The sequence below is a fragment of the Acanthochromis polyacanthus genome, chromosome 3, assembly GCF_021347895.1.
Source record: "Acanthochromis polyacanthus isolate Apoly-LR-REF ecotype Palm Island chromosome 3, KAUST_Apoly_ChrSc, whole genome shotgun sequence".
NCBI classification, from domain to species: Eukaryota; Metazoa; Chordata; class Actinopteri; family Pomacentridae; genus Acanthochromis; species Acanthochromis polyacanthus.
The window spans coordinates 22868580-22882901 of record NC_067115.1 but is presented as its reverse complement, the minus strand read 5'-3'; the positions used below and the strand labels follow the sequence as shown (position 1 = coordinate 22882901).

The window sequence follows — 14322 nt, the reverse complement described above, 5'->3', positions numbered from 1 at the left end:
GTTCCATTTAGGGTGAAAAGCAGAAATATAATGTCTGACATGGTTGATGGGCAAATAGCATATCCAAGTTGAGGGAGCCTGGCGTTATTGGCTTGTTATTGACTTGCAATTCATTTTCAATAACCTTTTAACCATGATCACAATCTTTAAATAATAAATGCACTTTTCAGAGCAAGCTTCGTTCAGCTGAGAGTCTTTGAAAAGGTGAGGCCTTTAGCTTATTTCAACAACTTTGAAGAGGTGATTCACACCTTCATTTTGTCCAGCCTTGACTACTGCAAATTTTTTCTTTCTTACCTGAAACTGCTACAAAACGCTGCTGCTAGGCTGCTAACAGGTACATGCAAGTCAGATCACATTTCACCCATACTAGGTTCTCTACATTGGCTCCCAGTCACATTTGGATTTGACTTAAATGCTTTCTTGTTAGTTTAATGAGTTATCACCTCCTTTCATCTCCGATCTTTAAGGTTTGCACATTCCCACAAGATCATTAAGGTCTGATGACCACAGACTCTTGCTTCTTCTCCCAAGGTCTAAACTAAAACATAGAGGAGATCAGGCTTTGCAGTAGCACTGGACATTTTTAAAACCCCCATTTTATTTAAATCCGAATTTAAAAAACTGAATATCAAAGCCCAGTACAAAACTGATATTTGCTCTAACTTGTGTTGCTTAAGTGTTTCATTATTTTTGGTTTAACTGTTATTCTTCTAGCTGTACAGCCTTTGGTCCACACATTGTTTTTATATGTACATATAAATAAATGGACTTGACTCATTTTAAACAAGTATTTTAGTTGCCTAACTTTAACCATGATGCAGTTGCCATGCACAGATATGTTAGAAAGACAGAATAAAACAACTCTCTGATGGAATCATCTAATGTCACCAATAAGCTAGCAATAGACACACAGCATTTTCTCTACATGTCTTTTTTGCTGCTGGTGGCATTGACCACTTTGTAAACCATATGAACTGGTGATTAAGGTATTTATATCATCAGATAGCCCCCTTTTCCAGCTCATCTACCCAACGTTGGTCAATTGCATCATTTGTGGTCTTCCCCTTCAACTGTACATTTCACAGCAACCAATAGCAGCAACCACAGGTGGGAAGTGCAGGATTTGACACAATCTGAGTACATATGAGGAGACAGATGAAAGATTCTGTTGAAATGAATGTGAGGAGGGCAGAGATGAGTTAAGAAGGAGAACTGGCCAAAAGGGTTTTGGGCAGCGGGGGCCTGAGCCTGCATGAACAGTGGATGGATGAGTTTTTTGAAAGTCTCTGGGCTCAATGTCTTTGTGGAAAAAAAAAAAAAAAAGTAGATTTCAGATGATAGATGCTGCCCATTTTCCCACACTAAAACAATGGTGCTTTCTATTATGAGAGGCAGTGGTTGTATCAATACCCCGTGTCATCCCCATTATTCATCAGTCTGCTGTATGTAATTAGGATGACTCTACAGTATGCTTTCATGATGTTTTTTTCATGTATTACCCTTTGTAATTATGCCTTAGACAGCAAATTGCATCATAACACACCAGAGTGTGCTGCTGCCTGTTGGTGCAGATTTATGGCCAATCCAAATGAGCCAAGGCCTTCCTTTAAAGGGTGGAGTCGCCTATATGTTCATTTTAAAACCACAATTCTCCTTCTGGGCTTCAACAGATTCAATATAAGGATGAAAAATATGGAGCAATAGTGTATATGGTCTACCCAGGCGTAAAATTAGAGACTCTTGTCTATGTGGCCCACATAAATCTCTGAAGGATGGGGAGAAAGAGAGATGGCGTGAGGAAGGGAGGTGTTCATGGTGAAACAAAAAGCTGGTTGATTTGTCCGGTTATTGTGAACCGTTGAACTGTAATCAACTGCACCCAGTCCTGGACAATGAGACATTTCAATACATAGGTGCACAGGCACGCTTACACATTCAAACACACACGTGCACACAGACAACATTTATCATTCCTACTATAAAACAGCTTACAGTAATTGGCTGATACATGCTTTTACACAAAGATTAGTTTTAAATGACTAAATATCATTTATCAAAGACTTGCCTCACCCCACTCTACGGGACCAAAACCCTCTCACTCTCATCTTGATAAACGTGATGAATACCAGCTCATCTATCACATATACACCATCCCAGCAAGGGCCGATCAGATGGTCCAAAATGCATGCGAGCACACTGGAGGAGAACACGCATCCAGTTTCTCACATGGTTAGAAAACAGACATGTGGTCCATGTAAGTTATTGCTGCAGGCCCACAGGCCAGAGTGGTAGTCATCTGTCTCTGTGTGACACTATCAGGCTCCCTTGCAAAACACAGAGGTGGTAAAATGATTTTATTATAAAATGTGAAAGATATGTCGGAGACAAATTGACGGGTGCCGATACACACCAAAGGGGCATGGCGTTTTTATCTCAGATGGGTTGCAATGTTCTCAGAAGAAACTGAAACATGCAGTGCACTGTGGAGTTGCGTATTGTGAATGTGCTCAAAGAGCTCAGTTGTCACACAGCATTATTCACTAACCAGTCAAAGTGGATTTAACCTTTGGCAAAATAAGGTGCAACATTTTTGTTCCAGACACGACTTGTCTGCTTGATTACATAAGGGAAAAACACAGGACAGCGCAAATGATGTAAACATACATTATCAAGCATTTGATCATGACTATATCAGCTAATATCTTTGCTCCATCAAGCATTGCCATCTAGTCATCCTCGCCCCTCTTCAGCCTATCATACTACACCAACAGCTAAGCTCCAGATCAATACTCTCTGGCACATATTCTCACTCCCACAGACTTGGAATGAAAATGCCATTTGATATCAATCAAGATCACAGCTGTACTACTGAACAGGAGCAATAAATGACAATATTATTTTTTTTAATTCACCATCAAATGAACAGTGCCATCAAAGTGCTTGGAGCAGATCTTTCAGCCTGGTTTATGCTGAAAGGAACCAGATGAACAGGGAGTGGAAGATGTATGTAATGCAGTTAAAGTAAAAGCTCAGTAAGCAGGAAATTTAAGAGGGGCCTGGGGATGATGGTATACAGCAGACGCTGATTGTGGACAATCTGCTGAAGAAGGAAAAGATATGGAAAATATCATTGGATGCAGTATAGTGGATGTAAGAGGCATGCAAACTGCAGAAATGCTGGGGGAAAAGGTTGAATTGCAGCTATTTAACAATGTGCAAACACAATCTACAAACATTTAAATGTGTAACAAAATGGAACCGTTAGTTCAAGTAAACAGCACTCAAAAAACAATCAAACCAGAATTCCCCTTCCATTGTCTAAACCCCTTCAGTCACTGCAGTCAGCCAACCCAGTCCTTTATTTGCAACACTGAGTCAATCTTTAAACAATCCTACATTTTCAAACCTCGCTGCAGTTTCCTCCATTGATAAGGAATGCTGTGTTATACCACGGCGCTGAGAGATTTATGCCCCGAGCCCTGCGATGACCTCATTGTTCATTGCCCCATAATTCAAATCTGATCCGCTGTGTTGCATCACATTGTGTATGACTCATTTCCATGCGCCCCATTCTCTAAACAAGCAAGGCCGCCTCAGCACGCTATAGTCAACCGCACAAACAACACAGCAAAGAATTTCCCATCAATATTGCGGTGACTGGCTTCACACTTAACACACAGCAACACACTGTTTAAATGGACTGAACTGGGAAGAGGAGAGGAGGGTGGGGGGGGGGCAGCGCTATTGTAAATGAGTTCCTGCAGAGACCAAAATAATCGGCAGACCTTTGAGTGAGCTTCTTACAATCACTCTGGCCTTGTACACTGATTCTCCATTCAACTCCCTAATGGCACTGTGTGTGTCACTAAATATACAGCTGGAGGGAATGTACGCCTCGGTGCGACTGTGCGAGCTTTTGCATGTGTGTTAACATACAATTGTGAATGTGTGCGAGCGGCGGTAGTTGATGTCTACCGCATAAATGTGCGTTTAGAGCATCTGTGGAAAGAAATGCCTGTGTGTGTGTGTGTGTGTGTGTGTGTGTGTGTGTGTTTTTCCATTGAGTGGTGACAACTCTGAGTGGGCCGCAGGGAGGTGAAGGGCACAGATGATAAGTGTGGACAGAAGATGTGTAGACTCGCAGGGCAAATGTTTAGTTTTCTTTCTTTGTCAAAGAGGGACAACAACTGCTGAGTGAATGGGCTGTCAACACAGTAGCTACAAAGCAGCTACTTAATCATGTACATTGATGTGGAAAAATAAGTATGAGCCCGTGGTAATGGCTGGGTGCTTTATGGTATTTTTGAACATGCAAACATTCGATCCTGTGCCTACAAATTAAGGCAACAGACAATCGGAAAATGTGCTTTTTCAAACACTTTTTCCAGTAAGACTATCAGCAGATGTAATGTTCTTGCGTGGTAAAATCTTCCATTGCTTCTTTTCAAACTAGTGGATCTGCTAAGGACCATTAACCTGTTGAAAGGTCCACTTCTGAATCAAATTCAGTGCAGTACAAATATGGGCAATCTCTTTCCGATGCACTTTTTTTTTTTTTTAAACCAACAGTTGCAAGAATTACCTGCAGATCCAGTGTTAACATTTAGCATCTTTCGGCATCAAGCATTCCGCTCTGAGGCTGAATTTGCTGGAGTGGGCAGCCTTTTTAAATCTACACCACTTGCAGATGATTTTCCTCACAGTGAAATGATTTATTTTAAACGACTTGGAGACCTTTTTTATGATGATCTTAAAGGGCTCTTTAGATCTTGGCATGCCGTCACCGCACACTTTGGGAGCAAACAGAAGAGCAGATGTCAGAGGTTTAAATAAGAACGGTCCCACCTGTTACTTCCTAAGGAGCTTCTAATTTCTGGCACCCTCTAAAACTCACTTCTCGTTTTAGTGGTTTTGAAAGTGTGATAGGTACTTACTTTATAATGTGACTGATTTGTTTATTTATTTAAAATGACTACAAAATGCAAATTCTAAGTGTCATTTCTTGCAGTATATTACCTTTATTTAGAAACTCTTTCAAGTGTTTAGTATAACAGTTTCCATGTGATGGGCTGTTTTCTTCACAAGACTGTAGTTAATCTGCTGGTAGCCAAGTTCATTTGTAGAATAAAGCCCAATAAGACCTTGCAATTCACAGAAATGTTAAGACTCTTTGTCCAGTTGCAACATTTCCAAGGTTACTGTAAAATGTTGACAGCATGCGCTACATCGATACGAGATAGAAAGGTTAAGATGGACAGCTTTAAAAACACCTCAGATAGTTAACAAGGATAACTGTATAAAAAAAATCCCATAGATGTATCATTTTACAACCACTTCACCCCACTTCAGTATAGCACAATAACCATTTTCATTTTACATAGTCTCCTTTATGACAGCATTGCAATCAACTACCACTAAAGCTATAATGAATAAAATTAAAAATGACAACATAAATAATTTACATGACATATATTCAGGGTTGCCTAAGAACTAAACAAAGGTGCAGATTGGTAAAGTAGTCATGGAAAAATGAACAAAATCCTGTCTTTTAGAAAAACACATTGTCAGAACTGACCTTGAATTTGCCCACTAAAGCACACCAATTCAATCTTTTAAAAACAAGATGGTGAAGTAGTCATCAGCATGTTCAAGTTATTCTGAAGACGATGCAGGTTAAAATATTCACTGTTCAATCTCTTTAGGATCTGTTGTAGTTGGAAAGTAGAAAGAAATGGAAAGTAGGAAAGACCCAGAAGACATCATCACGTCACACAATTTTAATATCGTAATAAACGGCTGAAGGGTAATCATTCTCAGAATTTACACTGATTGATTTCTCAATCATTTTTATCCCATGTGAGATGTTTTGCAACCTAAGGTCCTCCGGCTTCTTTAATCTGTCCGTTACAAAACTTTGATTACAAAATAAAATGCAATCAACCCATTGAGGTTGTCTAAACAATTTTTCACCACGTTCAGCAGCTGTGCTTTTGCTACTTGTAGCTGTGTGTTTTAAGGAGGGTTTCAACATTTTCTGTTGTCTCTTTCCTGTGTGTTTGCACATTGTTTAGCTCATTAAAAAGATGTTGCAAAATGTCCATTTCATGTATTGAAAGGGTCAGGAAATGGTGAAAAACTCCCATCGTGTTTTCCAAACAATCTCTCCGATCTTTAGTTTAAACAGCACTTCCCGAAAGTCTAATCTTTTCTATTTACTGTCACATAAGCCAAAGACAGCTGCAAATCTTCCAAATATAGAAGCTGAAACATAATGTTTGTCATTTTTTTCATTTTGAAAAATATCATCCATAATTTGTGGATCAAAATAAAGCTGACTAATTGTCCCATCAAATCGATTAATCCACTATTGGTTTCAGCTCTACTTATTTGATGTAATCCTAAATGGGTCAAAGGGAAACATTTATGTCTTTTTTTTCCTCACATACACTTGAGAATTAGTGTCTAATTCAGTATCACAGTGCTGCTGATTATGTCTAATGGTGTGATTACAATATACCACCAAACAATGCAACAACCACTGAGCATAATTGCAAAATGCATCACTTTCAGGAACACTAACGGAGACTAACGCACGGCACGAGGAGGCAGACAAAAAGTGTGCATTTCCTCCAATCGGCCGCAAAATACAGACAGATAATAGGCTATCGTGGTCCAAGCAGAAAGCCTTCAAATAGTTCCACATTTAGCCAGAGTAAGACATCTATCTCTAGAAGGCCATTCTTGTCAAAGCCAGAGGAGCAATGAGTCAGTGAATGCCCTGAAATTTGACAGTCTACTGCTGGTTTTCCCCTTTCCCAAGCATATAACTAATCAGGTAGCAAAGTGACTGCGTGGTCCTCTCACGCGGTGAACCTCTAATAGGGTTGAATGATATCTGAGGCGAATTTCACACATTAAGAGAGGTGGACTAAGCTGATAGCTGCAGTCAACGATGGAGAATGCAGGGAGCCGGGGTTATTCTTTGAGAGAAGGAAAGGGTAGGAGGAGAGATGTGTTAACACATGACCGAGTGCTTTAGGTGGAGGAGGAAGACGGGCAAGGATCTGGGCTCATTATTTCAATACGAGAGAGAGATGTCGTCTAGCGGAGGAAAGGGCTTTTGAATTAGGTTAAGCTCGGCACACAAAGTGGGGTTGAGACTAGGAATGTGAATCGTCATTGCATTATGAAACAGTGCACTGAAATTTTACAGCTCTGTTTCCATTGAAATATAATATTATTATTGCAGCATTAAGATTTGTCGTCGTTTTTTGCCCCTTTTTTTTACAGCTTAAGGCACTAGACTGACAGTTTATTTATGCAGGAAGGTTGGTTGTCTTGGTGAGCATAATAAACACCACCTTCTGTTTATCTACAAGGCTCCCTGACACAAAACTTTACCTTGCCATGCATAAATTAACTAAATAGAGAACAGGACCCAAGGAACTGCAAATTCTTTAGGAAACACTTCCCTTGGGTTCTATGTGCCCACTAAACAGAATTAATTGCACAAGTGCTGAAGTCAGACTCTCTAATAACCCTTGACGATGTAAATAGAGACTTCAGTAACAAGCGCAGCTACACTTGTTACAAAACTGATTATATGGCTGCTTGTCTTAATATTCACAAGTGTACATATCTGTTGTTGTCTGTCTGCAGTGAAACACACTGTCTGCAAGGTTTATTTTCATTAGCTTGAGGTCTAGATGTGAGCACAAGATGCTTAACACATGATCCCTTATATAAATTACAGGCTGCTCCCATTACAGGGTCGCACATTGTTATTGGAGCCTCCCCAAATCTAAACCAAATATTGTGTTACATTAAGCAGCTCCAAACAAAGAAAGTCAGGCGTTGGTCAATCAAGCAGAACAATCCGAATTAGCACAACCATCCTAATTCATACTGTGTTTTCCCCTGCAAGGAGCTTTGTCTGTCTTGTGCATCATACGAGAAAAGAATCAGTGACCTAATTAAAGGAGGACAGATAGACCTGCAGTCAGCAGAATGCTTGATTGCTGCTGTTGCGTATTACACAGCTTCAGGTGCTTCACAGCATCAGGCCTGTGTGAGTGTCATTACTGAATGTGACCCAAAATGCTCCTTGACACACGCTGCATTCTCGGTGTGATGTCTGACAAACATCCTGTGGCTCTCTCTAGATCTCAGCCTTTCACAAAAGTAAACCACAAGCATCCACTGTAGCTGGTCTAAGTTTGGAAAGGAAGACACAAAGACTACTGAGGCTATATATCAACAGAAAAATTAGACACCATCAAACAACAGCTGCCAAAACTGGACAGGAAAATATTGGATTTTTTTTTAGGCTGCATTTTTCAAATATTCAAAACAAACAATTTCAGTGTAATTTAACAGAGAAACTGTAGGAGCACTAATAGATGAACAGATGCATTGATGACAAATGACTAAGTGATATTCATCACATCCACAAACATAATATTCTCCTTGGAGACAGCTCTCTCTTCTAACAGATGCTGCCAAAATGGCAGCCAAGCAAATCTATGTTAAGTTTTTTCCCCCCCAATACAGACATACAGATAACTGCCTACACTGACCATTCCCCCACCTGCTAGTGGATTCCTTAGAGACACCTTTCTGAGCTGCAACACTGAGTCAACATATTGTCAACCACTCCAACCTACTTCCACCCTGTACATCACAATGAGCAGAGATCTAAACAAAGACCTTGCACAGAATGCTTACAGCCACTTGGATGTTGAGAGCAAACCTATATGTGCTTCCAGCTCACAGCCACACACAGACAGCAAATGACTACTGAGGGGTGCTTTAATTGTCTGATATCTGCAATTATTTGGGAGGCAGACCACTTATGATTAACCATACAGTTAATCACTAGTGTGGATTTACAAAAGGATTAATCTGTGTGATTATTTCCCCTTTTTTCCTGCTCATTACAAAGAGTAAACTGCGCTTCTGTGGTGCCACAAATCCGAAACAAGCTACTATTTTCAGTTTAGGTCAAAGCTTGTGGCACCTTCAGTAGTTTTCGGTTTCACATCAAGGTCATCTGCAACCCAGGACGTCTCTTCTGTAAGTAAGAGCCATGGCTTTCACTCAAGAATCCGCATGATTGACGTATCCTGGGGTGCACTGGCCTGCTGGATACTCCTTTTCTTCCAGAGCCACTGGATTTACTCTGGATTTTTTAGACTGCGGCTGACAAACCAGCCCCCCCCCCTCCCTCAAAAAAAAAAAAAAAAAAAAAAAAGCCAGCTCCATCTATTGTGGTGAAATGACAACCCCAGAAAATAGGAGGCAAAACCTGAGAAGGTGAACACTGAGTTTATCTTTCATCCATCATGCCAAAGCATGCCATTTGTCATTGCGCCCTGCAGTGAGGCAGACACATGCGGCTACAGAATAATAATTATGTGTACAGCCCGGCCGAGGATCCGTCATGGGATAATGTGATTGCACTGATTATTTTCCGGAGAGGTATCCTAATAGGTATCATTGCTTATTACTTCGCCTTGGCGACATCTCACATCCGAGCGACGCCCATGCAGCCACAAGCCGCTGGACTATCATCTGTGCAGATACGGGAACTATATCACATTTTTAACCCCTCTCTCGTCCATTAAGGCCAGTTTCCGCGCCCCTTAAGTGCAATAATCGCAGGCCACATTCCCATGGGCATCCGTGAGAACCAAAGTCAGCGCTACCTTACAGCTTTCAGAGCATCTCAGGGACAGACAGCGGGTTGACATGCAGTACAGGCGAGAGGTTTAACGACCACTGATGTCTGAGCATCCTTGCTGCATTTTATGAGCGAATAAAAAGCGGATTCTTACCGTCTCACCAGTCGCAGCGATGTACAGGCGCATATATACACATCCAGCGCAGAGACGAGTCAGGAATAAGCTTTTTTCCCCCCCCCTGCGCTCTTTCATACAGTCACCAGAATCTTAGAGGGATAAATTTCACAAGCTGGTCGGGTGCCTCAACTCCGGCTCATGTAGTTAGCCTAATTCTTGCTGCTGCAGAACGACGTGGGTAAAGCTTCCCGAAAGAGGGAGATGGAAATAAAGCGGCGGGTGTAATAAACCAATAGCTGCGTGCTTAGTATCCCGATCAGCGCTAACACAGGAGGTGGTAACGCGTCCGTCCAAATGCACAAGTCCAGTGGAGTGCTGGAGGAGGACAGATGCGTGTGTCTCACCCTCTCTATCCGTCTGTCTCTATCCCTTCCTCCCTCCCTCCTTTATCTTTCTCGTCTTGCCTTTATGTTCTTACTGACTTCTGCTGAAGTCCACGGGCGCAGAGCGCAGCGGAGCAGAGGACCGCGGTCAACACGGAGAGAGAGAGAGGGGTCAGAAATGACAAACCAATTTGGAGGCGCGGTGAGTGCTCGGTTGATCAGAGCGCAGCCCGGCGAGAGGAGCGTTGCGTTGCAGGCGGGCGGAGAGCAGAGGGTGGGTGGAGGGCTGGGGGAGAGGGTGATGATTCCTGCCTGGGGGATGCTGGGAGAGAAGGAGATGAAGTGGGGGTGTGTCTGGTGGAAAACACGGAACTGGATCTGGCTCCTAAATCTCTGGACCTAGGGCTCCACCTGCCGTGTGAAAACACACAGGAGTTGCCAAACTTGTCACGGCGACGACGGCGAATATCACATTAGACAGTCTCGCTGGTGGTGATTAGAACTCAAGGAGCTCCGGTTGTTTGTTGTTACACATGACTTGGTGCACGATTGCGTCGCACTGTTGTGTGCACTGCCGACACTTTGAACAGCTCTGTTCACTAACAGTTAAATCAAGAAAAAAAGTAAAATCACAGTTTGCATTCGATTAGTTAAGCCCCGACACCTGTTAAAATAATTTGTTGCGGCCCTCGACCGAATGTGGGACACAGACAGTCAGAACATAACATGTCTGTATTAAAAGGCATAAAAAATAAAAAATGATCACACAAAAGTTCTATATTTTGTTTACCTGTGTACTCACATGATCCAAAATGCTCCCAACAATGTTTAAGCCATAGAGATCCGTAGTTGCATTTGGAGTGTTTCATTTTAGTCGCCTGCCAATGGCGTCACATCCTGGAGACCACCTGTCGCTGTGGAAACAAATAGGCGACCTAGCTAGCTAGCTACTCTCTAATTTATGTTCATTCTATTCACTATTTTTCTCATTGGTGTTGTGCAACGATAATTTAGTAACTCTTTTGCCACGGGTAAAACTTTTCTGCTCCTCTACGACTTAATTTGCCATATAACGTTTGATACAGTAGCTGTGTGATTCATCAAACGGTAAGCTAGTTGTTAGCATTACATTAACTAGCATCAGTGGCAGCTATTTCATCGCACTCAAATGACAAACTGTGAAAGGACTGCACATAATGTAAGTCTTGGTGGTATACCTGAAATTTTTTTAAAATGAGTCAATATCAATACTTATTAATCATTTTTAATTACCTTTTCTTAAATAAAGAGTAGGAGGAATGAGAATTAATTTGAAGTAGCTCTTCACTATTTATTAATGTGCACAGGTGATCATTTTAGTGAAACTGTTTTGTTATTGTTCTAATGAAGTGTTAATCACTATCATTTTATCACCCAGGTCTGATGCAATTTAAATAAAACTTCACCGCCCTCATCCATAAAACTTCAGCCTGAGGTAATGGTGTATGAGGACAATAACTGCACTGACCCCACGCTACTTCACAGCATCATCAAACTATGTCTTTTGTTGTTGTTTTTGAATGAGAGACCCCCAGCTGCAGATATTACATACTGTGCATTTAAATGTGGACTGTGAAGCCTATAGCAATTTAGCATGACATGGTTTAGCTGTTTACTGGAATGGAGAGGACAGCAAATCAAAGGAAGCATGAGCTGAAAGTATTTGTAGAAAAATAAAGTCAGCTAATGTAAATACATTCATTAATTCGTTTTCAGTTAATGTGTTAGAGAAACTATAGCTCATGCATATGGAAATGATCTGTAAATACATGAATTATGTAATACATGCATACATACATACAGCGCCCTCCATTGGCACCCCTGGTTAAGATGTGTTCTTTAGCTTCTAAAAAATTCTTTTTTTTTCTAAATAATATAGGACCACAATGAAAAAAAGAGGAAAATCCAACCTTTCATTCAAGTGTGTGTGTGTGTGTGTGTGTGTGGGGGGGAATCACACATTAAGAAATAATTTGTTTACATCAAATCATATGTGCCACAATTATTAGCACCCCTGATGTTATTACTTTGTGGTTGAAACAGCACCTAATCTTCTTCTATAATACATTTTTCTGCAATTTTCAATGTGACAGTTTGCGTCTGCAATAAAAATTGAATTTACTTTAAGGCTTTCAACACTTCTTAACCAGGGGTGCCAATAATTCTGGAGGGTGCTGTACATACATATATTAAGGAGTATGCTGTTCTTCCGTGGTAGTATGTTTGTAACTCTGCTTAGAATATAATATGTTGTTGCTTATATGTTTGTACATCATAGCAAATTGTAACTATATTGCCACAGAAAACAATGTCCCATCTATTTTTTCTCTTTTATTGTGCATAGTTTAAAATAAATTTACGGTATTGGGTGAAGGCACTAACACTATTTACTCAAATGTCCCTGTAATGTTTATAAGCAGTATTTGCCGAGTGCCCCCATTGAAATGTGTTACAGGATTACTGTAGGCTGGTTCTTTTTCATTAGGGATGAGCCCTTTGTGCCTGAAGATCAGAGGGTGACATGCGCACTGCTCGGAGCGCTCACAAGCTGCGGACATAATGCTGGAAAATAAAACGCTCAGCTTGCTTCTTGGTATCGTGGCGTCTCTCAATAAGCTGTTATGACTTTTTCCATCGGGAAATTGTCAGTCTTGCTTTTCGGTCAAGGTAGAAAAATACCCTACGGACTGGAGAAGCTGCCGGTTGTGCTTTCCCCGGGCTCTGTGGGGACCTGTTGATCGTCCACCGGCAGCTGCAATGGAGGTGAGATGAAGCTTTCTGCGATTCTCATCTGTCTGTGATGTGTGTTTGATCGTCACAGAAAGATGACTAATGTGGTCAGGTCACATTTAGAGGAACTGCCTTGCAGGTTACATATCAAATTAATAGTTAATGACCCAGCGTAATTACTGTTCGGCGTTTATCTGCAATGTATTTTGACAATTGGAGGCAGTCGGCATCGCTCAACAGGTATAAGATATAGATTTCATTAGGGCTGCCGTGAAGGGCATATAAGTAGTGTCCATACCCAACGTGCTCATAATGGCCTCTAATTAGATTTCGGATGAGACGTTGTCATTTCCAGCCCTTCGTTTTGCAAATCAAATCATGTCACTGGCATCATGCTTTGAAGCTGTACAGGCTTCCCTTCAAGTCAGAGCAGTCGGGAGGCCGTGTGTCGCTGTTAATTACCATCACCGGCTAATAAAGCCTTTTGGAGAAGACTTAAATCCCGCTAAAGAGCATTAGGTGACAAACAAGGCGCTTGCAAACAAGCATGGCACAGGCCCTGAAGGAGAGGATGTAGGGGTAAAGTGATACATGCTGCTGAACAGATGCAGAATAATCATTGGTACACTAATTATTCCAATGAGGGAGGGGTGGGGGGGGACTAATTAGGGGTTTATGCCATTTTTTTTCATAAAATGTATGAAAACCAATGGAGACTGGGATCTTTTTTTTTTAAAAATAAATGTATTGTCACAAACATGTAATCTGGCTCTTCACAACTTGTTAAAGCACTAACTTTTTCTCTCTGTCATTTATGCTGCAGGTGCGAAACAGACAAGTATGACATTTAACTGAGACCGAAAGCCACCAAGGAAGATTTCACTCAAGCGTCAGGCTACGATGGAGATCATGAGTAAGTATATCAAGTCCCCTGCAGATGCAGAGGACAGTTTAAAGCCAGACACGGTCCAGTTAGGGTCAGTAAGACTCCCCGCCGCCGACACCATCAGAGGCTTACAATTAAGGTGTCAGGCAAGTCTACTTCAGCCACACTGGAGGGAATAGTTACATGTGCAGGTGGCAAAGGATTGACAGTCTGAGCAGTAGTCAAAACGTTGTGGTGAAGAGTTTATCAGGTTTTAACCTTCTGCCACATGCAATTACCGCAATTGTGGTTGGTTCTCGTCAGCTGCTTCTCTGCTAAATTAACAAGGGCAATATGTCCTGATGTGACATTTCACCTTTTTATTTTATCTCTAGTAATGCAGAAGAGATAGCACTTACTTCTTTATTACTGTTATAGTGTTTGTTCATTACATTTTGTCTGAATCTTTTGATTAGGTTATGGCCACACATTAACTTAAAATCTG

General features: G+C 41.2%; 2 protein-coding genes across 15 annotated transcripts in view; one reads left to right on the top strand and one right to left on the bottom strand.

The window, feature by feature from the left end:
* Nucleotides 1–10515, bottom strand: part of adgrl3.1 (adhesion G protein-coupled receptor L3.1) — a 121182-nt gene extending 110667 nt beyond the window's left edge. For 9 of the 10 annotated variants that reach the window (XM_022199308.2, XM_022199311.2, XM_022199312.2 and 6 more), the window contains exon 1: nt 9837–10515. The gene's annotated coding sequence lies outside the window, so the exon portion shown is untranslated. The remainder of the gene's footprint in view (nt 1–9836) is intronic. The other variant, XM_051945162.1, reaches the window with a different exon arrangement.
* Nucleotides 10516–12703: 2188 nt separating this feature from the next.
* Nucleotides 12704–14322, top strand: part of si:dkey-92j12.5 (multiple PDZ domain protein) — a 43125-nt gene continuing 41506 nt past the window's right edge. For all 5 annotated transcript variants that reach the window (XM_051945836.1, XM_051945835.1, XM_051945837.1 and 2 more), the window contains exons 1-2: nt 12704–12985; nt 13776–13865. In XM_051945836.1, coding sequence (XP_051801796.1) covers nt 13853–13865 — 13 coding nt within the window. In that variant the 5' untranslated portion in view covers nt 12704–12985; nt 13776–13852. The remainder of the gene's footprint in view (nt 12986–13775; nt 13866–14322) is intronic.